At 45.9% G+C, this 26,097-nt stretch overlaps 1 protein-coding gene across 2 annotated transcripts in view; it reads left to right on the forward strand.

The window, feature by feature from the left end:
- XRCC5 (X-ray repair cross complementing 5) overlaps nt 1-26,097 on the forward strand; it is a 519,003-nt gene that overhangs the window by 256,109 nt on the left and 236,797 nt on the right. For both annotated transcript variants that reach the window (XM_085649958.1, XM_085649959.1), the window contains exon 14: nt 10,874-11,070. In XM_085649958.1, the coding sequence (XP_085506084.1) occupies nt 10,874-11,070 (197 nt within the window). The remainder of the gene's footprint in view (nt 1-10,873; nt 11,071-26,097) is intronic.

Below are 26,097 nucleotides of genomic sequence, written 5' to 3' on the forward strand. Positions count from 1 at the left end.
CCGTCCTACATATTGAGAGAGACCAAGTGCGCCTAGCACACAGCATCTTCAAAGTGAACTCAGTCGTAGTTCGTTTTTCAATCTGACATGTTCTAAGAACCTCGATGTAGAATACTTGATAGCGAGGAATCTTTGCTGCACGGCCTGCACCTGCAGAGGACGCTGAAACAGTTAATGTCTGAAGGAACCTTACGTTTAGCAAAGTTGTTTTCACTGCAGAGGATTACACATTTCTGTGCCAGCCACCTCTTTGTAAATAAAGTTCTTTCTGGTTATAAAGAAATAACATTGACATATAACCTTTCAAATTACTATGCGTTATTGATGTATTGCCTATATCCGAGTCTCACAGAGTGCACAAGGTGGATAGAGGGATTTCCCCGTTTAAGATACAGCCAGATTGCCAAACATGGGGATGAAGGGGCAGACTGCTAGAAAAGCTTAGGTGGGGAGCGTGTAACAGCAGGCTGTTAGGCAAGCACAGGTGTGGGCAAGACTGTTAGGCAAGCACGTGTGAGAGCAGACTGCTTTACAAGCACAGGTGTATGAGCAGACTGACTTACAAGCACCGGTGTGGTAGAAGGCTGCTATGTAAGCACATACTGTAGGAAAGTGGGTTTCTGTTGCAGTAAACACCCCCCACATTTTTTGCCAGATTACTGATGCACTTTCACTTGATGTGCCCTGGGTCCCCGCCAATCAGGTTCCCAGGGCCTGTGTTCTTTCCCCAAAACTAACCCAATTGCCATCTTTGGCCACAGGTCAGCCCTTGGTAAATGGTACCACAGGTACCCAGGGCACTGTGAACCTCTGTGAGGACTGACTGCCTTCAACAAAGACCGGATCTCCTGTGAACATCAGCTCTGTTCAGAAGAAACACCAAAGAAAGGCTCTGAGCCTTCTGAGGAAAAAGAAACCCGACACCTGGAACCACCTCTGCACCTGTTGCCTACGGCCCGAGTTCGTGTGGCCCACCGGTCCCAGCGAAGTCCCTCAGCGCTCCAGAGTCCGAGTCCACTGTGGGTTGACCCCTTCAGGACTCCCCAACGTCGCCTGCAGCCTCTGCACGGAGACCCCCTCCCACAACCGCAGGTGGCCCGTACGGTGAAATCCGACCTCAAAAGACACCCCTGCATCCAGCCGCCCTGCGCCCTGGAGAAGAGAATTTGAGGTGCACCTATGTCCCCGAGCCCTCCAACACCTGTCCAGCTGATGGTTCCTCCCGGCAGTCTTCCTGGTCCAAGCCTGCAGCTGAAAACCAAAACCGAAAATCCCTATCGAAAACAGGGCACCCCACACCAAAACAGTACCCTGCACCCAGCTGCCCCTGCGCCGCTGAGGGTGCACTTTTTATGCTAAACAGGATCCCCTTTTGCTCTGAGCCTAACACCAGGAGCTTGGCTCCCTCAACCTTTTGGCCTGCTCGTCAGCAGCCACCAATCGAAGGCCCCCTAACCCCCATTGGATAACATTGGCCGTAGCACTCTGCACCCGGCCACCCTAGTGCCGCTGAGGGTGTAACAAGAATGCATCCTTGACCCTGGGGGACCCCTGATTCTACCCCCAGAACCTCAACTCCCACTACTGAATACTTAGCCGATAACAGTATTTTCCTCCATAGGATAACATTGACTGTGTTTGGAAACATTTCTAAGTGTAGAGTTTGAAAACCTAAAGAAATTCTTTAAAATTATACTGTTTAACCAAAACGATTTTACTTACCCGTTTACAAGAAATATGCCAGAGTAGTATCCAGGTACTACTCTGAGTAAGAAAAGTAATCTAAAAAGTAACTTACCTGGTATTTTACTGGAAAGCCAGTAGTTCGTCTGTGTACTGTATTTACAAAGTATTACATTTCTCTGCAACCATCCTGTAAGTCAAAACAAAGTTCATATACAATTACAATTCAAACTGTTTACAAACTCCATTACTACTGTAAAGTATTTATTGCTTACCTGTGACAGGCTTGCTTGGTTCTAGAAAATAAAATAACTAATAGAATATTTTCATACAAAAACATATGCTATGAATTTCAGTCTTTGAATGTTCGAATTCATTTGCTGACTGAGTGTGTACAACAAATGCTTACCACTGTCCTCTGATACTGCATCACTGCTTGACCACACTACCACAAATAGAGAGTGAGGTGCTATCTAACTTTACCTCTGCCTGCCTTTGGGGTTCCACTGGACTCTGTGCACACTATACCTCATTTTGGTATAGTATATACAGAGCCAGCTTCCTACACATACAGGGCAGCAGTCTGCTAGATAAGCAGATGAGTGAGTGCAGGCTGTTAGGCAAGCACAGGTGGGGAAGCAGGCTGCTATGTAAGCTCAAGTGTGGGAACAGACTGTTCTGTAAGCACAGATGTGGGAGCAGGCTGATATGGAAGCACATGTGTGGGAGCAGGCTACTATATAGGCACAGATGTGGTAGCAGGCTGCTATTTAAGCTCAGGTTTGGGAGCAGGCTGCTATATAGGTAAGCAGAGGTGTGGGAGCAGACTACTAGGCGATGGGGGAGCAGGCTGCTATGTAAGTACAAGTGTGGAAGCAGGCTGCTATAAAAGCACAGGTATGATAGCAAGCTACCATATAGGTAAGCAGAGGTATGAGAGCAAAGTATTTGAAGATGGGGGAGCCAGCTCCTAGGGAAGCAGAGGTGGGGAGCAGGCTGCTGGTCAAGGAAGATTATTAAGCAGGCCCTCAGGCAATCAAGAGATGTTGAGAAGATCCCTATCCCATCTTATGTATGCAAATACAGCTGTAAGAGCAGGCTGCTATGTAAGCACAGGTGCGGGAGCCAGCTGCTATGTAAGCACAGGTGCGGGAGCAGGCTGCTAGATGAGCAGAGATGTGGGAGCAGACTACTAGGAGATGGGAGAGCAGACTGATGGGTAAGCAGAGGTGGGGAGCAGGCGGCTGGGCGAGTAAAGATAGCAGGCCGTCAGGCAATCCGAGTTGTTGGAGAAGGTTGCTACACCAGCAGATGGGAGCTGGCTGCTATGTAAGTTGTGGTAGCGGGAGCAGAGTGCTAGGTAAGCAAAAGTGATGGAGCAAGATAAGGAGTGGAAAGGGAGTATTCTGTCGGACTGTCAGAGACAGGCTGATAGACAAGCAGAGCCAATGGATCAGGTGAGCAGAGGACAGGTAGCAGCCTGCTGCATAAACAGAGAAGGATCAGGAGCTGAATGAAAAGCATGTGAAAGTGGAGGAGAAGCCTGGTAGGATAATCGAGGTGGAAGAGCAGGAATTTAGGTATGCAGATTTGAAGGAGCAGGCCATTAACGAAGCAGAGAATCAGGCTGGATTTAAGCAGAAGTTAGATAGCAAGCTGCCACAGAAGTGGAGGCAGGGATCATACATTTTTGCAAAGTAGAGACGAGAAAGGTGAATGCCCGGAAGCGGAATCCAAAATGTCATCTTTCTGACTTGTAGTTCACTTCTACTGAAAACACCAGTTGTCCGTTTTGGGACGTTGCAAAGTTGTAACAAAGCAATATTCTTATTTCTGATGGATACTTCTAATCGTAGTAACCTCACCTTGTGAATATCCCTAGGTGCCAGAATTGACACAGGACATCTTGCAGTAGACCCTGCATGTCGACAAGTGGCACTGGTAGCCTCCACCACAACTCCATTCAGTTCTATCGCTATGTTGACTGTTAGCCACACACAAGGCTCACCTCTATGCGCAGGCATCAGTTCCTCATTCACAGTGACCTTTGACACTCATGCAGTGCTCCACTCGGTAGTGCCTTCTGTATTGGAGAGCACAGGACCCTTATGTTCCCTAACGTACTCCGTAGTCTAGTGACGTAAATGATTTGGTGTGGTTAATAAAATTCACGACTCAGTACGTTTTAGTTAACGGTAACACTCTAGAGAATAAAGACGTGTAATACTGAGCTCCATGTGTGGTGTAATTAATTTACATGCTTCCGGGCTGGGGATGATGCTACATCTGGTGACGATACTTAAACTCCACAAACTGAAGAGTCGAGAGTGATCTCCAAAAGAGTTTGCTGCGGTCCAGCAAACTGCTTGTGAATGTCATGTGCGCCTCAGTCAGTGAAGACTAGACGGTTGGCATATGTAGAGTTGAATCATAACTCCAGCCAGACCTTCAAAGACACTTAAGGCCCAATGGAAAGTTTCATTTATTGTTGGTAAGAAAATCGCTAATACGATGGGATAAGCAGTGAGACACCACAACCTAAACCAGAGCCGTCATTCATACAGTACGGTAATGCTAAAGGTTTTGACCGCCAGGTATAAAAACTCAACAAGCAGCGACAGCCAGGTTCACAAGAATGCTGTGAGGGGAAGCAGATAAACACAAAAACGCTAAAGGCTGAGAAAACCAGGTACAATGCAGAAGGTTGAGAGTGGTGAAGAGCAAGATACAAAAACGCTACTTACCGTCAAAGAAGATGACAAAAAGATCATCAAATATCTTAACAACATAGCAAGCAGGAGAAGGAGTAAAAGAAGTGATAAAGAACATACCACAGGGGGGCAGCGTATCTTATCAGTATGTTAAGGTGGCACTGAAACTCAAGTTCAATCCGATGCTGAACGTTGACTATAAAAGATAAATCTTCAATCAGTAGAGACAGAGAGATGGTGAAATGATGGATGAATTTGTTGAAAGACTTGAAACACTCATCAAACTCTGTTAGTTCAATGAATTTAATAACAAAGAAGTAATACGTCTCAGAATCCTAGATGGTTGCCTGTCTGATTCCTTCAGATGCCGAATGCTGAGAGAAATGGTCACTCCAAATCATGTTCTCATGGTGGACTGACCTGAAGAACGTGCCGACAAACAAGCCAGACATGGAGACCAGAGGAGCCGAGAGTGAATCCGAATTAAAATATCAGTGATCATCATTACATAGTGAATCAGTTTCTGTCAATGTCTCATGGATTAGGAAAGTTTAAGACGATGAAAGTGCAGATCAACATTAATGAGGCTGTTGAAAAAGAAATTGAGACTTTCCTAAACCATGACACAATTGAGCGCTCTACTAGACCAACACCTTGGGTGTCGCCAATAGTGGTGGTCCCAAAAACGGACAGTGAAGGGTCTGTACGAATCTGTGTTGACATGCATCAAGAAAACAAGGCATTCGAAAGAAAACCTTGATCTGAACAAAGGATATCATCAGATCGAACTGGAAGAAAAATTGCAGGTCGATTACTACCTTTTCAACTCGTGTTGGTTTGTTCGGATACCAAAGATTGAGTTTCAAAGAGTCTTCAGCTGCTGATGTTTCAAGATGTCACTTGTTGCATTATACAGCCTGTCATGCATGCTTTTAATTACTAATGCAAGAAGGTACAAAGTTCCTCTAATAAAGGAAGGAGGGAAGGGGAAAGGAAACAGATAGATCTATTGTCATGTGTCTCAGAAAATGAAGCCTGGTCAAGAGTAGCACAGGTTGAGAAAAGAAGGGGGGGAAATCCCTTATTAGAACTAGGGCTCTCACACACCCAGCAAGCTAGGTGTCATGCTTCATCATTGGAGCCTGCCCCTCGTCAGGTCGGCGCTGCAATTCCTGACGGGCTCCCAATATTGGGGCTCTTTGGCGGGGATCTTTTGTTCCAGCCGAAGGGTGCCGTGGGGGTAAAGGGCCCTAGAATGTGTAGATGTGAGTGAATGTATAAAATAGGTACTGTTAGTCCACACATGAATTTAATAAAGTGGTAAACAGCCTAAATGTAAATGTAAATGTATGCCCTACTCTCAAAAAGATCAACATGTTGAGGGAGTAGGGGTGGGCTAAGTCCCAAGGTGCCCGAAACCCAGTCCCAGAGCTTGGTTGGTTCCATGAGTGAGCACCTGGAGGGGGGCCTAGTCTGTACCAGGAGGCCGTCCCCTGAGGGGAATCCCAGGGTGTCAGGTGAGCTGGGGGGCTGCTGTCATAAGCGTCCCACCAGTTCTGGTGTCTGGCTGCACCACTCCAAGTGGGAGGGTGCTTGAGTGCAGAGAAAGGGTTGGGCGGGACAGTCCCCAGTGGGTCAGGGGTTGCCAGCTCTGAGGGCAGAACACCCCAGGACTAACCCTGTTGAAGCCACTTCTGGTGTGGGGCGTCTTAATGCACCAGATGGACAGGAGGCTGGAGACCTGAGATAGGCAGATTCTCTCGCACAACTCATGAGGAGTTTGTTTCCCTTGGGGGTGGCTGCGTGTACTCCCCCGAAAGTCCGGCTTGCCAGGCATAGGTCCAGCCGAAGGGTACAGACCCTGGGTTGGAGGGCCAGGTTCAGGGTGTGCCCCTGACCTGGATGAAGGGTGACTGCTAACAGTGCCCCTACCGTGCTGGCGTCTGGGGGCACCAGAGGGTGGGAGGGTGCAGAGCCCTAGGAGGGGGCAGGGAGAGGGAAGCCTCTCCCCTGTCCAGCCTAAGCGTACAGACCCTAGGCTGGTGTACTAGTTGCAGGACAGCACTGAACTAGTGGGAGAATAATGCAGAACACCTGCCACAGGTTCCCTGACAATTCTGGAGTCTGGGGGTACCGCTCCAGGTGAGAGGGTGCAGAGCCCCTGCGGGGAGGACAGGAGAGTACACCCCATTCTCCTGTCAAGCCTTAGGGTACAGACCCTGGGCTGGTGAGCCAGTGTCGGAATGCCATCCCTGACCTGACAGGAGGGGGGTGTGGACAAAGGTTTCCAGGCACCTGGGGCTGTCATCCCCCACTGTCTGACACCACAGGGGTTTGCCAGCATTGAGAGGCATGAGGCCTGGTTCTCGTCATTGACAGCTGTCAGTGGCCACTGTGGATTGTTGTCCTGGTGGACTGAGTCGCCCCTGGAGGGTTGGGGGGCAGGAGGCACACCCCGGGGTTGGACTAGGCCACAACACTGTGTTGGCCATGTGGATACTGTCTGCCTGCTGGGACACATCGGTGAGCAAAGTAAGTTAAGGCGCTGCACAGATGGGGCCACAGGTGAGGAAAAGGGTTCCCTATGGGTCAGCTTAGTGAACCCTGAGAGTATGAACAGAGGGGTCCAACTGGGTTCAGCAAGACATGGCACTGGAAAGTTCCCCTGCTGTTGCAAGCCAGGGTCCATGTTCTGTCACGCCAATCAGGGAAGTCCATCAAGGTATTGATTGGTTTCCCATTGCTTTATGCTGGTGGTGGTTGTTAGACCTGGCCCTTTTTGCATGTTTATTCGCAAACATTCTGCCTTTTGCCTCTTCTTTTTCTGACCTGTTTTTGTTGGCTTTAGAACTCTGAGCAATTTACCATTGCTGATTAGTGCTAAAGTGCATATACTCTTTGTGTAAATTGTACTTTTGATTGGTTATCCATGATTGGCATATTTGATTTACTTGTAAGCCCCTAGTAAAGTGCACTGTGTGTTCCCAGGGTCTGTAAATCAAATGCTACTAGTGGGCCTGCAGCACTGGTTGTGCCACTAACATTTGTAGCCCTGTAAATGTGTCTCAGACCTGCATCAGCAGTGTCTGCATGTGTAGTTTTCAACTGCCATGTCGATCTGGCAAGTGCACTCACTCTGCAGGTCATAACTTTCCCTTTTCTTACACGCTTGGGCAGTGGTGGCTGGCAACCTTTAAAAGTTGGGGGATGAGCAGAGTCACACCACTTCACAAAAAATAAAAATAAAGCACAACCTCCCTCCCAAAGCCCATAACTGAACATCCCTCCCAAAAGCCCAAAATAATAATACACTCCCTTCGTTCCTCCAAAAGCCTATAGAAAGCAACCCTTCCCTCCACCCAAAATAACACTAACATTTTAAAGAAATTAAAGTTATCTAAACGGTACTTACCGACTCCCACAAGTCGTCCGGTCTCCTCAGTGAAACTGCAGTATACTGCGAAGCTCCCCTAAGCAATCCTGGCGCTGATCTCATGCTGCATGAGAAAAGTGCCGGGACTGGATGGAGCAGGTTGGTCAGACGCTTCTTCAGGCCCTGGAGGCCTATGCTTCTCTCCACCCAGCTGTCTAAGACAGCGGAGTGGAGAGCTTCAAAATGCACATGTCAAGCTGGTCGTCTCAAGATGCCGCCCAAACTGACATGTGCCTCTGGTCTGTGCTCCAATCCTCTATGCTGCCAATTGGAAGTGGAGGACACACCCCTTTCTTGGCTCAGGGAACTGCGTGCGGCACACACATTGGAAAAATAAAGTGGCAATGAGATCTTTAACTTCATTTCCAATTTATTTTTTCTCGGCATCTCTCAGCCGGTGGGGGAGAGATACCCCCCACCCTCATGGAGAAACCGCCGCTGCCCTCCGGTAGGCTTGATGTACCCCCAGGGGCAGGGTGCAGTGTATGTGAAAGGTAGGGCATGTGCTGGTGTGTTTTGCATGTCCTGACAGTGAAATTATGTGCATTTCGTTTTTTGACTATTGAAAGGCTCTCTGTCCCGTAGGTCAACACGGAAGCTGCATTCTAACGTCTTACAAGTATAATTTTCTATTGGGACAAGATAGAGAAATTGAGTTTGGCTCTCTGAACTCCGAATTTAATAACACATCTTTTAGTAAAGGTGGTTTCTAAATTGTGTATTGGAAAATACCACTTTTAGAAAATGAACATGTTCTTTCTTTTGTGCCTCTGCCTGTTTGTGTATTAACCGTCTGGTTCTGGAATTACAGGAGCTAGGGATGTGCATTCACTCTAGATTGTCACCAGTGGAGCATAAGCCTCCTGTACTCTTTACCACCCATAGCCCTTCTGCCCAGAGTTCACAAGAAGATCAGGAACAACTGGGTCCAAGTGATCCTTGTGGTTACGGACTGGGCACAGAGAGTCTGATATCCTGAGATTGTCAGCATGAGCATTGATCCTCCGATCAGTCTGCCCCTTTAGGGGGGATCTTCTGTTACAGCTGCAGGGGAGTGGCCTCCACCCGAACCTGTTAACTCTATGCCTCCATGCGAGCTTTTGACCTTCCTCCCGAAGTCTGCAGTGCTATTCTGGCAGTCAGGCGTCCCTCCACCAAAATGGCATACGCCTGCCGGTGGAACAAATTTGTATCACATTGTACAGAAAGGTCTATTGACCCTCTTTTTTCTTCTCTTTCTGACGTCCTTCTTTTTATCCTTACCCTTGCCCTGCAGGTTTCTGCTCTGGGTACCCTCAAGGGTTAACCTTTCTGCTCTGTCTGACTTTTTGAGGCTGCCTTTCCAACCCTCTTTTTTTTTAAGCCCCCTACTGTGAATAGGTTTCTTAAAGTCCTTCTAAATATGTACCCCCACCCCCTTCTTTGATAATGCATCAGTGGGACCTTAATTTCACTTTCTTAATGTGTGCTCCTTTCGAGCCTCTTCATAATTGTACCCTTGGGCTGCTCACCATCAAGACAGTATATCTTGTGGCAGTCACATCTCTCCGAAGGGCGAGTGAGTTGCAGGTTTGATCATCCAAGCCTCCATTCCAGTCTGTATTTCCAGACAAGTTAGTGCTGTGCACCAGGGTCTTTTTCCTTCCGAAAGTGGTAACACCATTCCATGCGGGCCAATCTGTTACCTTGCCCACTTTCTATGTTCCTCCACAGCCACGCACTGGCCAAGAAGCAGCCCCGTGACGGTTTTTAGGGCTCATTCCTCCAGGACTAAAGCTGCAACCACTGCGTTGGAAGTCCCAGCCCTGGACATCTGCCAGACTGCAACGTGGGCGTCCCTGCACACGTTTCGCAAGCACTACTGCCTGGACAGGCACGTCCGCAGGGACAGGCACTTCGCCCATTGGATCCTGCAGGACTTCAGTTTAGAATTTGTCCACAGCCCACCACTGTGGATGGTATTGCTTGGGTAGCTCTTCAAAGGTAAGGAATCTGCAGATAGATGTCTCTATCAGATGAACAAGTTACTTACCTTCGGTAACACTTTGTCTGCTAGAAACAATATCTAGCTGCAGATTCCTTACTGACCTACCCATCCTCTCCGCTCTGCGTACAAGTTTCAGTGGTTAAGGTTTATCCCTTTCTGGACCTTAGTTTGGACACACCAGTACTCGTGGCTTGGAAAGTCACGAAAAGTAACTGATGTCAGCACGCCAAAGTGCCGCCTATATAGGTGAAGCGAAAATCACTTCGGGCGAGCGGAGCCAATCAATGCCATCTCCAGATGTACAGAAGTACTGCTCGTGCAAAAATCTTCTAGATCCAGTTTGACGCCTGGGAAATTCAAAGGTAAGGAACCTGTGGCTTGATATTGGCTTTACCAGATAATGCGTTACCGAAGGTAAGTAATTAGTTGTACATGGTTCCATCTCAACAGTATGTAAACGTCAAGCAGTAAGTGCATGTCCTTTACTAAATTGATTGCTAGTGGGGAAGATCATTTTTAAGCATTTCTCTTTTCATGTAACAAGAATTAGAGCTCAGCTGAAGACAATGGAGTTTTTAGAAAATTATTGGCTCGGTGGGTGGAATTTGCAGATGCGCTTTTAGCTCTTCGACTTTCGACACCACCTGTTTATAAAGGCAAATTAAGACCCCAGCAGTAGCCAATGGTGCTATATTATATCTTTGATTTAAAAATAAATGTTTTAAAGTTGCATCTATATTTCCTATTTGCACATTCAAGAGCAGCACTGCAACAGCTGAGACAAAAGTAAACTATTTTCTTGCACACTCCTTGTAATATAATGCATTTGGTAATCTGTATTCAGGGCCGCAAACCAGAAATGTCAATTTTGCTTTTTTAATAAGCTGGTGATCGATTTGCAGCCAATGTGAAATTGAAATCGCTTTGTCAAAACAAATGTGTGCTAATGTGGGCCACCATTTCTTATCGACATGAATTGGTGGTAATGAGACTTCAATCCGGCCTTTGTTATAAAAAGGAATGTGTTTGAGACTTTAATTTATTCTTCCTCTTTGACAGTGCTTGCAACACAAAGCCTTTAATCCTGATGAACCAATCCCACCAATCGACGACCATATAAAGTACATGTTGGACAGACCTGAGGAGGTGACAGCACAGTGTAAGGCTCCGCTGGCTAAAGTCAAAGCACGATTCCCGCTGCAAGAGGCGGTCAAGAAAAAAAATCAGAAGACCGGGCAGGAGATCTTCAAAGACACGTATGTAGTGCTATTTGGGTATGGTTTGTGGGAAAGGCTAAGATCTTACATTTGCGCAAATGTCACATTGTCCCATGAACAGGTCCTTTTTTAAGCAGCCACCTATATCTGACAAGAAGAAACCAGCTGCTTCCACATTGGGTGAAGCTCAAGGATGTGTCTGACTAGTGTTTCTTTTGTTTGTTTTTTTATTACAGCTTGTAGAGCAAATGTAAAGTTGCAGGATCTGTAATAGTCTTGCTTGTCCTTAATATAGTGGGAGTTAAGTGCAGTGCCAGCCATACTTTTTTAGATGAGGTACACTGGTTTCACGGTTGATTTGGGCATGGAAAGCAACTGAACCTCCCTGTAGATTGTAGAGACAGCCTCCCATGATTTTTGTTTTTGAAGATTAAGAGGGTCACCTGATCTAAAGCACTTGAACCTGATTAGGGTGGACTTTTTTGATGCCCTGGTAATACGTTCAATATTTTGGTGGTACCAAGTGGCCGAGGGGAAAAGATGTCAAACATACCAGTGTTTTTGATGCATCAGAGTCTGACATTGCCTTGGTAGTCGTCAAGGTGTCATCTCATAGCGCTCCCTTGGAGGAACCTAGACTTTCAGCTGTAACTTCTGGAGACCGATCAGTCTTAAGAATAGTTAGAGAAGCGACCACTGCGCGGTTCTTTCCTCCTGCAGGTCCAACCAGAGGGAGCTTAGTGGGCAGGCTCGGTCGAGGGTTGGACTGAGGGTTGGAGATCATCTTCGACTTCAAAGCTTCAAAAGTGATTCCAGTAGCGTTCTCCCCTTGGTACTGGCTGCAGGAAGTGATACATAGGGAACGGAGACCCATTTTCTTCTTGAAAGTTAAACTAACCCTTGAATAATTATGCTCAACTATATACTAGTTGGCTATCCTTCTTAAAATCACTCTCCCAAACTACCTAAAACATTCGCGATATAAGGCACTTGGAGGGGTGTGTTTTTATGTGCTTTAAATTCTACCGTCGCAAGTGTTGGCGTTCTGCTGCCAACTCGAGAGTTACTTTTGGGGATTATAATCTAACATTCGCAAAGTAAAATAAGATAATTACGCTCATTTTTATTCCAATTATTTGTTGATATTGTCATTAAGATTGTAGCATCTCTGTATCCTCTACATGCAACAGTGAGCGTTTGGACGCTTAGCGTGCAATGACTAAATGTGAGACCCTCTTGGATACAACTTTCAGGGGTACTCGCAAACATTTGCCCAGGGGCCGCAAAGTACAGGCTGTGATGTGAACGAGGGCCGCGCTGATGCCAGCAGGGTAGTGGTAGGGGTGGTGGGTCAGGGAATGTGTAAATAGGTTTAAACAAATGTTAAATAAATGGGCACGCATTTATTTGCAGGTTAATAAATGCTTGCCCGTTTATTTAACATTTGTTTCTGAATATTAGTTCTCAGCAACTAAACAGCAGCTCGTGCTGCTGTTCACCAGGGGGGCCGCATGTAAAGGTCAAGAGGACCCCGGTTCGATCTTGCAGTATCACTGACTTAGATGTTTCTATCCCCTGACAGACCTAAGGCATGAGGCGGGAAAAATGATGACACAATATCAGGTGGTAAATGTTCCACAAACCTGAAAAAGATTAAAACATTACAGATCAAAGACCTTTTTTGACTACATTAAGTGAGATTTATGCATTTCAAATGTATTTATTTTTTGTTTACTATTTGTGGCTGCTTGGTGCTGGGTCAATGTAACACGTTTATTTCCACTATATAAAAGTGTGACATTAGCTAGAAGACCATTAAACAATGTCCGTATTTATACATACAATAGCTATTTTATATTTGTTAGGAAGACTGCAGCTTTTGGAATTGCTTTTTTGCATTCGGTCCTATGGTATGGCATTTTGTTACGGATAAAACTGGACGACGGAAGCTTCCGCTCAAGAAAAAACACAAACAAGGAAAGCCCAAAACTAGGGTATGTTCTGTCCCCCTGGCTCTCTTTCCTGTTCTTTTCGGACTTACATTTTTAAGTTCTCTTAGCACTGACGTGATGGGTCACTAGAAAGCTTGCTATTCTAGGTCCAAAAGCTTCTTTAGCTTAGGGTATTTACCTCTGTAGATACTTCTCATTCTCATCATACTTAACTATCAGGGATGGTGATGCCTGCCCTTTGATTCCCTCGGCCAGTGAGGTATTGGCCATTAATATGAATAGTCTGAGAAAAGGGCACTCACGTCTGGGTACCTTTGTGAGTCTTATCTGGCTGTGAATCATATCCCCTCCGGTCCACCGTCCAATGGTGGCGCAACTCGTGGTGCTATTGTCATCATTGACCTTCTTCCTGCGCAGTTTGGATCCACTTTTCTATTGTTTTCATCCTGCTAAGATCAATTGGGTACTGAGTCCTCAGTAGTGATTTTAGGTAGGGTTCTCTAATGTTCTATACTTCCCAGTGGTGGCAGTGGGCACTGGTCAAAGCCCAATAAATGGGAGGAGGAGTGAAGGCTGTTCCCAAATGAAAGTTGAGGTTTTAGCTATATTAATATATTGTATATGTATATTTTTTTTAATCCGTGCCTTTATTGTTAACGCTGGTTAAAAGTACAGTTAAATGGATGGTGTGGTTCAGGGTTCTCCAAAGTCTGCCCTGGAGGGCCAGATTTTAAGATAACTATGTCTATCGAAATGGGGATATCCTAAAAATCTGGCATGGATCCAGCCCTCCAGGACCGACTTTGGAGAACCCTGATATACTTCAAGAGGTACGACCTCCAGCCATTATTAGAAAGTAACCTAGTCTAGGTGAGATAGAAGTTGATGTCTATTAAATGAACGACACTGTGTTAACCTGAGGGCCCAACATCCCGAAGCACTGACTAATCTCTGACCAGCCCTTACCTTTTCCTGTTGTGGACAGTCCATCGGCCAGCATTACAGTGGGAGAGTGCAAATAAGCAAGCAACAGGACCCTCAAAGGCATGATAATGGGCCTGTCAGATCCCATGATGTGGAAGGGGACATCCTCCTCCCGTATTGTTTATTCACCTACAGGGACGAAGTACCGCAGAAGGAGGGGGTTGGCTTCAGACCCTTTAAACGTCTGTACGGACACCCTGTGAGAGGACTTCTCAGTCTGGTGAAGAAAGGCTAGAAGCAAGCTCCCAGGAAGCAGTCAGTTACATGCTTGCACGCCGTGACCAGATAAAGTTCTTCTGGAAGCAAGCACAGGAAAAGCTAGAATCCAGCTAGGAAAAAATGTAACGGCGGTATGACAAGAATGCTACTCTTAGTCGAGTTTCAGCTAGGCCAACAAGTGTGGGTTATGGAGCCTGCAGAGCCCTGGGCCCTGCAAGACTAATGATCTGGGTCTTATGAGGTGAAGGAGCACAAGAGTGATGCCACCTACTAGGTGGACCACAAGACTCGCAGGAACCCTTTCGGGGTCCTGCATGTCAATCGTCTACAGCCCCACTTTGAGAGATCTGATTGACCATGCTCCTAGTCACGGATGATGGGGTGGAGGAGGAGAGTGAACCTCTCCCTGACCTCCTTTCTTCCAAGGAGCAGATTGGGCAGTAGAGGGTGTCATCCTATCCCCTACACTGACCCTAGAGCAGCAGCGACTGCTGCCTGTTGTTGAGGCAGTTTGCCTCTTTATTCTCCCTTACCACAGGACTCGGTACATAGTGTACTGACACGGGTGGCAGCATACCTGTGAAGAGTGAAATCTACAAGTCTTCTGATAGGATCAGAGCCAGCTTTAAGGATGAGGCCTCCAAGATGCTAGAGTTAGGAGTTAATGAACACTCAAAAAGCCCTTGGTCCAGCCATGTGGAGTTGGACCCCATGGCTTCCCCTCCAGGCATCGCTCCAGACCTTAAGTACTGTGTGGCCGTGGTGATATATACATTGGTCAAAGCCACATCATGGACAGTGTCCAAGGGCAGTGAAAGGAGATGAGCGTGATTGTTTGTTTCCATGCTTATACAATTACTAGTACGGCATTTTGGCACTACAGCGATAACAAATTCACTCGGAGTGGTAGGTGCAGAGGGTCTTATTCTTCATACATGAGTGAATATTGCAAAGACCATGGCATCTCTTCTATGATAAAGGGTCAGTTCTTCAAAACCTCATAACCCTTTAAGAGGGTTGTTATCTAAGGAAGGTCTCTTGTAGATCCATCCAGTAGGTGATATCTCGGTCTGCAGAACACTCTCCACCCCTCCCTGTGTTCGCCTTTTATAAACTATACCATAGAACATTGCTGTTCCATTGCCCCCCCCCCCCCCTTCTTCTTTTCAGGGTGTCTTGCCTGTCTGCAGGACATAAAGTAGAGGAAGTGCACAGACAAGTTGTCAGCCCGTCATCTGGCGGCATACTTCTGTTTGATAGTCTTTTATTCAATCTTGGCCCGCAACAGGCTGCTGGTGTACCCACTATCCATCTTTGCTTGTGATCCCGACAAGCCCGGATCAACTTACGGCACTCTGCCTGGTCAAAAACCTCCATGCGTTCCCCTGCTTCATGAAATGTCCACAAGATCAGAATATTAACATTTGCACTAGTGAGTGTCCTCCGTGCAAGCTTTGGTCCTTATTTAATGTTAGGAAAATAAGGAGGTACCTTGGGGAAGAGAGCAGCTTTTAGGTAGGCGGGGGACTTGTAGTTGCCTTGGTTATGGTACAGAACAAGAGGAGTCGTGGTCAAACCAAACCGCTTGACCACAGAGCCACAAGTATGAAGATAAAAATGATACCACCCTCTGTATGCAGGTGAGCATGAGCAATAGGGGCAGGCCTTGGAGTTAATACTGAAAATGTGTGTGTTTCTGCAGATTGTTGAAAACCTAGAGTACTCCCTCTTTTGAAAGTCAAATGGTTGATATCATTGGCCTGTAGAACAGCTAGACTTGTGAGGCACACTGCACATACAAAATAGAAGGTATTCGCAATCAGCTAACAAGCATATAGTTGTTTGTTTATTTTTTTAAAATAACATTGAATAAGCTTGATGGTAGCGGCTGTTTCTATGTGAGCAAAGTGAGTGTATTTTTGCATTACGTCATATTTACCTGATTATGTGCAACAACAACGAAACCAGTTTTTTTGTGCAGTCCTCCCCACACACACACTCTGCTCTTTAGAGTCCATGTGAACTATACACCCTAGTTATTTTACATTCTAATGGCCCCTGTACACAACGTCTAATCATGTAATGAAAGAAGTGTATACTGACCACAAAAGAGCAAATCGTCAAAACGGGATGTTCAGGTCCTTCTATTCTTCATGAACACTTTAAAGCTTCACACAATTAGGATCGGGGTAATGCATCCATCAGAAAGTGGAATTGTGTGTGGTCTACACATTTCAATAAAATAAACAAAGTTATAGTAGAGCTGACGCTTGATACTTTTCCGTGCGTGCTTAACTGTTTACAAATTAAAAATACTGTTAACAGTAGTGTTCAATATTTTTAGGATTATTCCTGTATTTATGGGCTATTCATAAATGAGACTATTGGGCCTGATGTACTAAGGGATTTTGCTGTCGCAAACTCTGCGATTCTCAAAATCGTAAAATCCCTTTTTCTCAGGTACTATTTACTATTGGGGAAAAGTTTTTCTGAATCACAAAATGGGGTTACCGACCCATACCAAATTACAATTTGGGAGAGACATGTCGGGGGCGTTTCTATCAGATTGCGGCTCAGTATGGCATGTATCCATGATATTCGTAAGCCATTCATCCGTTACCGACTTGAGGTGGGAACTGATTTGCAAAGAGAAAGAGGTCCCCTTTGGAACCCTTCCACTTTGAGAATCAGGATGACCGTTTCTGGGGAATAGATACCATCTTAGTAACTGCAATCCAAACAGATCACATGTTTTTTAAAGCAGTCCTAATTTCTTTAAGGATTTTTGGCTGCTAGAAAAGAAATCCCTTTTTAGGTCTCGCCTACGCAGCGCGCATGCGCTGTATAGGAGGGCCTTTAGCCGTCGCTCTGCTAATTTTCAAGCACACACTCGTGCTTGTGGCGGCATCCACCTTGCGGGAGCGAGCAGGGGCGCGCCACAAGCACGAGTGCAGAGCTTGAAAATTAGCAGACTGCGCGCGCACGCATGCTCCCGTCCCGGGCTCACCTCCTGCTCCCCCTCTCTCTCACGCGCATTCACGCACCCTTTATTTTGGCACCAGGGCAGCTTGCTCCTCATTGCCGTCGTGCTTTTCTTTTCCAACGCTGTTTATTTTTTCATTTTATTGGGGCACCGAGGCAGCTTGCTCCTCATTGCCGTCGCGCTTTTCTTTTCTGTGACCCAGCTGGCCAAATTCTATTTTTGTAATTGTATACCCTTTTTATAAGCAGCGCAGCACAAGCGGCGTGCTACGCCGCTTAAAAGTTACAATATAGAAAAATAGTGGTTTTGAATCCATATCTGCAAATCCGCAGGAGGTGATGCATGCATCAGAAAAGCTTGCCCTGTGTTGCAGTACTGGGGCATGTGTAATGGCTGCCCAAGTCCTACTTTTGTACAGCCCGCAGACACAACAGAGGTAGGGGAATCACGGGGAGTGCAGGATGACACCAGGAAGTGTAGGATGACAAGGAGAGGTCAGGAGAGGATATTGTTCTACAGAACATCTGCGCCCTGCGCTGCCCTTAACACTCCACACATCCTGATTGTGCCTATCGTTGCCTGGATTCACACTCGCGCAAGACTTTCTCCTCTCACAAGATCGGGAAACACTTGGGCGTAGCTGGCTATAAAACCCACTACCTCCACTAAACTGCCTGTTATTGAAGTTTCCCTTTCGATGTGGTCGAGTCTTGGTGAGCAGTTGCTTCAGTTTAGACGCCCGTTCTTCCCGAGACCAATATCCTCTAAAGATAGGCTTAATTATTATCGCAACCTAATAAAGAAAGAAGATCAAGAGACTACAGTTGTCTTCTGCTAACGGGAATGGCAACCGAGCAGCGCAGCCAAGCACATACTTAATGTCCTTGGGGAGGGCTCTCCCGCCATTGATTCTTCTGTCATGCAAATCTTGTTGGCAGGGTTGGACTGGTATCACAATTATGCCCGGAACTCCCAAAAAAGGTGGCCCACTTTTGCAGATCGTCTCTTTCCATCTGCTTAGTCTCATTGGAATCTGACCCTTTATTTTTTGTTAATTTATTTTTCTAATTTTATATAACACCAGATAATCCCTGCAATTGAGTTTGCAGTGTCGTATGCTCTCTGCATGCATGTGCAGTGTCTGGTTTTCCCGGGAAGGGAGTGTATAGTGACTGGTGCTTCTGGAAGCAGTGTGCAGCTCTGGTGCTCTCTGGAGGGGAGGCTACAGTGACCGCTGCCCTCTGGGGACAGTGTGACGTGCCCTAGCAGGGAGTGTGTGTACAGGGCCTAGAGGTCTCTGAAAGGGAGTGTGCACCGCATGGCGCTCGCTCTCAGGGATAAGTTCAGTTTCTGTTGCTCTCTGCAAGCAGTATGCAGCGCCTGTTATTCCCTGCAGTGTGCAATGTCTGACAAAGAGTGTGGAGTGACAGTTGCTCAGCTCTCCGAGTGCAGAGTGAAGACTGTGGTATTCATTCCCTGGGTGGCAGAGTTTAGGGAGGGATTTTTTTTCCCCATGCACCGCGTATACAGCACCAGGGCATCTCTGGCAAGAAGTATGCAATTCCGGGCACTCCCTGGCATGGAGTGAGTAGTTCCTGGCACACGTCAATAAACCCAGTGATCCACCCACAAGTATGTATGTATGTCAGAACCTCCCAGAATAGGTATGTATCCCCACAATGGTGGAAAGTACACACTAGTTGTTAAAATACCCCTCACACACCAAAAGGGCCCTTGGTGTCATGCTTCATCATAGGGGCGTTCCCGCCCCTCTACGGGACGGGGCGTGCTACGACCTACGTTTGCGTGGGAGCACTGTTGTTGTGAGACAACTATGTGTTGTGTAGGGGTGTGAGAGGAAGGGTCAGGGGTGAATAGCGGCTATCAATACCTTTGAGGGGCTGAGTAGCACTGACCCAGGTCCCAACCATGCTGACTGGGATGAATTAGCCAACCTAAGAAAGACTCAAATAAAGACTGCCCTTCATGGACTACTGATGACGGAATACCTACGGGCCAATGCGGCCCCCCAGGGTTTGATAGTCCGAAATGAACCTTACATTTTCCAACAGGATAAGGTTTTCAAACGGGATTGGTCATTAATATCATGGCACTGTACTCGGGACTGGTTGGTCCTGATCATAAAGACGGCCACTAGACTCACACAGGAACTAAAGATTGATATCCAAAACTTGGAAGTACAACTTAAAGCTTATATATCTCCCAGTGTCCTCAAAAAACGCCTGGAGGAACTGAACCAAGAAATCACGGAGTTTGAAATGACTCTCAAACAGAGCAAGTACAACAAGTTAAAGGAGGACACGGCACGCTTTAGTCATGAACGTGTATATCCTTATACACGGGATGACTATGTTACAAAGAATCAGGATTACAACTCTGATGGGGACACTTCAGATACAGACTCCGACAATTCCAATTCCAGTAGAGGGAGTGGCCGACGTTACAACAGAGGAAGAGGCAACCAAAATCAACGTCCCTTCTACCCAAGAGGGAGGGGATGGAACGATTACCAAGGACCACCATCTTACCCCCCCCCCCCCCCTATCCGTACGGTCCACCACCCATGGGGGGGGGGGTGGGTGGGTGGATACCACCCACCCCCCCCCCCCTCCCAAGAATATGATTATAACTACCATGCCCCACCGCCTTTTTTAGGGGCACGCCAGGGACCACGAAGGGTTCGGAGCAGAGGGGGCTACAACGTCCATTGGTCCACACCGGAGGTCGAAACATCTCGAGTCTCAACCAGGAGTATGACCAGCACGACGCCCTCCCTACCATCAACCAGCCGGAAGTGAATTTGGTGGTAAACCTAACCGACCAGCCACTGACATCCACACAAAATAAGGTCCTTGAGAAAGGATTGGGTTTCGTACCTACGAACCGAATTGACAAATTCAAAATATGCACAGAAATAACTGAGTTTATCCGTAAACTGAAATTTAAGGTGTTCTTCAAAGACCAACCAAAAACAGAAATAGACGACCGGGATACAGGCTTACGCAATAAATCAACCTTTGTTCCCCCTGATTCCACACTTCCTGTGGAACTCCTGGCATTTGAGAAAGCAGTAATGGAGGAAATACAGGGTTTCTCCGTACAAAGTGACGCGACCTTCCAGAATACATCAAGGGAGGAGAAAGAGGCTATACGCCAACTGTCTATGAATCAAGACATTGTAATAAAGGTGGAGCAATAGTACTACAAACAGCAGGCAACTACGATAGAGCATGTAGAAAACTCTTGGAAGATCGTAGAAACTATGGTATTCTTCATGATGATCCAACAGAGTCAATTAGGGTCAGGATTACCTCAATGGTGGAAGAGGCAATAGCCCACGATTGGGTCTCTAAAAAAGTGGCCGAATTCCTTATAAACAAGCGCCCCAGTGTTCCCTACTTTTACACCATACCCAAGATCCACAAGGACCTTGGTCATCCCCCTGGTCGACCGATAGTTTCTGGGATAAATTCTATCCTGGAACCACTATCTAAATTCGCGGATGCATTTCTCCGCCCTTTGGTCCAAGCTACAGATACTTACTTAAGGGATACCAAGGCAGTTCTACAACTACTTAAGGATATTGAGTTCGACCCCAACAAGAACCTCCTCATGGGACTCGATGTGGAGAGTCTCTATACAAGTCTCCCACATGACGAAACCATGGCCATTATCGAGGAAGTGCTATTCTCCATGCATTGGGATTACCAAACCCCGCGGAATGTAGTGATGGAGTGCGTTTCTTTGGCACTCACCAAGAACTTTTTCATGTATGCTGATAAATTTTATGAACAAAAATACGGGACCAGTATGGGAAGCACCTTCGCTCCCAGCATGGCGGGCCTCTATGTGCACCACTTGGAAGAAAATAAAATCCTGAATGACATCAACCCTTTCCTCTGACACATCAAGATCTGGAAGAGATACATCGATGATGTCCTGGTCATATGGGAAGGAGACGTTGACTCAACAGAATCCTTCATGTTATGGCTAAACCAGCAGAATGAGTTCCTCAAATTCACGCATACAACTTCACGTGAGAATCTGGTGTTTCTGGATCTTAATATCTATCCAGAAGAGGGTACACTAAAAACCACGACACATTTCAAGGCAACTGCAAAAAACTGTCTACTTCTATTTAACAGCTTTCACCCTCGTCATTTGAGAGAGAACCTACTGTACGGACAGAATTACGGGATTTTAAAAAAACAGGCTTCTGACTTGCGCACCAAGTTGATAAACTGAAACTATCCAGAAAGGGTGATTGACAAGGCCTTGAAAAGGGCGAGAAACAACAATAGGAAAGTTTTATTAGAAGATAGTCGACACACAGATCGAAGAGAGACCCATATGTGTGACAACATACAACACACATTCCAATCAGATCACAAGAATTGTGAACAAGCACTGGCGACTTCTGAACTGCTGCCATCTAAACATCGCAAAACCAATGTTTGCGCACAAAAGGGGTAGAAATCTAAAGGACATGCTCGTCCATACCAGACCAAGGAAAACATCTAAAAATACACCAGAAGGCGTACTACCACCGGTACAGGGACATCATCCATGCGGCAATTGTAGCACATGTCATCTCACAAGCAGAAGTAGACACATCAAGTTCAGGAATGGCAGTGAATGAGACCAAAGAAGCTTTACCAACTGTAACAGTAAGAATGTAGTGTACTTGATCACCTGCCCCTGTGGCCTTGAATATGTAGGCATGACTACCAGACCAGTAAAAGTACGTATTGGAGAACACAGAAGTAATATCCGATGTGGAAGGAGTACCACGAACATGTCCAACCACTATTTAACCAACACACACGGAGTGGAGGACCTGCAGTGGACTGTAATTGAACGACTAGAAGGAGAAAATGGCCTTTTTGAGAGAGAACAACTGTGGGTGTTCCGTCTGGGAACACACATCCTAGGACTCAATGACGAGATACCGTGGAATCAGTTCCCCTCATGAATATAAGGTGAACCATTGAATCATGTGACCAAAAATCACTAAAACTTTCTACTAACCCCTCAACAATGATACCATTTATTCCGGTAGTTTTCTAATATCTTTGGACGGCAGAACGGTGTGTGGACGACGATGACACAAGTTCACATGCTCCAATGAAAAGATCTTGCCCCCCGCATTGAATAACTAGTCATTTGCGGCCCATGCAATAAGGAACATGCACAAGAGAAAGAAAACTGTGCGTTCAGGAACGGCGCACCTACACACAGTAAACTGTGCGTTAGAACACCGCACACCTACACATGAATAACTACTGAGCATTATGGGACATGTGCACCCGCTCATGGAGAAACAAGACTGTTCATTCAAGAACGTATACACCTGCATATGGTAAACAAGACATTGCATGGAGGAACTATGTACCTGTCATATCAGGCACCCGAGGAGACTGACTCCTTTATGAGCTGACCTGGTCCCCCTCCCTTACGAGATCAAGCAAACAAAGAGACATAACTGCGCACTTGCACTCAGATAAAGATAACTGTGTTAAGGAACTGAGCAACGGCTACTGTGCACCTGCTCGTTAAAAACAAGACTGTTCATTCAGGAACGTAGATACCGGCATATGGAAACAAGAATTTGCATGCGGGAACTATGTACCTGTCAGTTCAGGCATCCAAGGAGACTGACCCCTTCAGTGCTTGACCCGGTCCTCTGTATTTATTTATTTGTAGGATCTAGCACACCAAGAGACATATCCTATTCACATACCAACGTAGCATCTCTGGTAGATAATTTACACTCCCGGTCTATCCTGGTGAGTGTATACATGGCAAACGGACTAACGAAATACAAACGCTGTCAATTTATATCCGTTTTCTATTTGTATCTTCATTTATTTACTCTCACGAAAATGTTACGAATATTTTCCTTTCATGACCCACGTCTTTAGACTTCCGGGTCACCAACAGCAGAGCCAGCGCAAATCCTTTTGGAATTAGGACACGCCATACACAGGTGCAGCCACTTACTTTTCGCGCCACCATAATTGAGGCGGAAACTCTAATTAGAGACTGTATTTAAACTGAACCTCGTACCCGACTCAGTTAACCAACGGAGCCGATCGGGGAGGTTATACTTAGCGGGGCAGTGCACCCGGGAGTCGTAAGTACGGCATAGCCGATAGAAGTTTCTTTTTACCTCTTCTATCAGGCACTCCCACCACCCGTTCAAAAGGCTCATGACGCTTTTACCTTACAAACTTCAAGTAGGTTGATTTCTGATGTCCTACTACAAACTAAATGCTACAATATAGATCTTGGATTCTATGGACTTAAAAACTAGGGTCCTTTTTACATAGAGTGTGTTCTTTATGTTTTGTGTGTGTTTTGTCCTTTGTTATTGTCTTTCACCTACTTTCCTCACGCCAGGACACGTTATTGCGTAAAATTAGTGATAAAGGAATTTTATAGTATCACTTTCTAACAGGTCACCGAATACTCACGATGGACTAAGCATCTAGCAACAAATATATGTCCTTCTCTCCCCCGTTTTTTACAGGTATATTGACTACAAAGACCTATTGAGGCATTATAATTTCATGCAGCCATTTCTCCTGCATAACATTTTTCTCTTTCACAATAAGTGTATCACGATATAACACATCACTGTGAGTATAGGACGGGATCCTTAAGGTCCTGAAGAAGAAGTCTGGGGAGCTTCGAAACATGTCGGCAGACATAGGAGGCATAGTTCATTGAGGCATACACACCTCCTTCCCCCACCTTTTACTAATACCAGCTCAAAGGTATATTAAAATTTCCTAGACCAACGATCCAGGTATTTTTTATCTCACTCTCCTATTCACCCCTGACCCTTCCTCTCACACCCCTACACAACACATAGTTGTCTCACAACAACAGTGCTCCCACGCAAACGTAGGTCGTAGCACGCCCCGTCCCGTAGAGGGGCGGGAAGACCCCTATGATGAAGCATGACACCAAGGGCCCTTTTGGTGTGTGAGGGGTATTTTAACAACTAGTGTACTTTCCACCATTGTGGAGATACATGCCTATTCTGGGAGGTTCTGAGATACATACATACTTGTGGGTGGATCACTGTGTTTATTGACTAAAGCTCGGGAGGATGTATCCACCTCCACTACTCATGTTGAGTGGTACCTCTCTACTCCCCATTTTGTTCCTTTTTTGTAGTTCCTGGCACAACCAGGCAGGTGAAAACGGCCAGAGTCCGCATCTGCTCGAGAGTTCCCTGTTGCTTCTTATCCATGCTCAGTTTTTCCCATAATTAAAGCCAAAAAAAAACATGTAACTGTTTCACTCCAAACGGTGTCTGGCTACAGTTCCGTATGAAACTTTTTCACATGGAACATTTTGAGTGTTAATGTCTGTTCTCACTAGGGGATGGTATTGTCGTTCGTCTAATCTGTGTCGGTTGGGTGACCATGTGAATGGCCATGACACGCCTCGCCCTTTGTAAAAAAAAAAAAAAAAAAAATTAAATAAGGTGTGCCAATGACGTGCTTTTTGTTTCTCCTTTTTACAGTTTTATATAGCGCGAACTCGATCGGAAGGTATCCGAGCACTTTACATGAGCACCAGTTACGTTATACGAGGACACATTAATTCTTGGTAGACACACGGAGATGTAGTGATTTGACCAGAATCACAGGATGTTGAGCCAACGCCGAGACTTGAACCTAGTTCCCAGCTCCAAAGTCGGCAGCTCTGGCCATAGTCACCCCTTGGATATATAACGTGTTCCTTGTGTTTGTGATATGTTAATTGAACTCCAGTACACATTGTAAACAAAACATGCAGTTATTCGCATAGGTCCAGGCGTATTTCAGTGGGGACGAGTTTATGCGTTTAAAGTGTCTGGGGCTCAGCTTACGTTTCCTGCTCCTTGGCCACGTCGGCCACCAGTTCCTCCAAAGGTATGTGCACCATAATAAAGGCATAAACACAAATGCTGGTGTGAATGCTTGTCACTAGCATCAAAGTGGCCAGAAGCGTTTGAGGCGCTATAAAGAAGAAACTAAGTACAATAAACATCCGTATTTACAAGAGTTTGAGCTATGGCATTGTAAATGACAATGTCTTTTATTTATAAGTTAATTATCAAAACAGATAAATAAAACGCATTGTCATTTGCAATGCCATTAGCCTAAACTCTCGGAAATGCGAGACCTATTGCATTGCAAATGCTTGTTGTATTGTTGTCACAGGGATGATGGTGGCCTGCTGCCCTTGCCGGCCACCATTCCTGTGAATGCCAATTAAAACATGACTAATACATATTAATTCAGCGGGTCATTCTGCAGTCTGAACGCATCCCCCGTTCCACAGCAAATTCCATATTTTGGGAACTGCCATAGTACAAATAGGTTGGTTCACCAGATCGATTCGCAAAAAGTCGGTTCACCTTTTGCAACTGCTTTTTACAAATCGATTTTTCGTATATATGGGTCTAGTTAATAGTTGTTTGCTACTGTGCTTTCTGTGTAGGATATTCTGTTTATTAAATATTAAAATAATAATATACACAACTGTAGTACTGCCGCGGGTTAGTCTCATGTGTGAATGTTCCTGAATTTATGGAATGGTCTCACAAGAAGTTAGTTGGAATTGGTTGCGCTGTCTCGCTGCTCGTCTCCCCAGCACGTGCTTCTCTATTTAGGGACTGTGGAAAAACGCTCAAGAATAGAGTTAAGAGCAATGAAAGTTGCTATATTTATATAATTGTCACAAAATAATATAGTTAACGGAATATTATAATAAACCATTGTCCTGTTGCCGTTCAGCATCCGCGCCGCACGCTTCTGTGTTTGTGACGTTCTCGGATAAGAGTATAGTTAACAATGGCGCTATCTCTGTTCCGCGCCGTCATTGTATTCCTCGCAGTTTCGGGAATGTTCT

This window comes from Triturus cristatus, chromosome 3_2 (assembly GCF_964204655.1).
Source record: "Triturus cristatus chromosome 3_2, aTriCri1.1, whole genome shotgun sequence".
Taxonomy (NCBI): domain Eukaryota; kingdom Metazoa; phylum Chordata; class Amphibia; order Caudata; family Salamandridae; genus Triturus; species Triturus cristatus.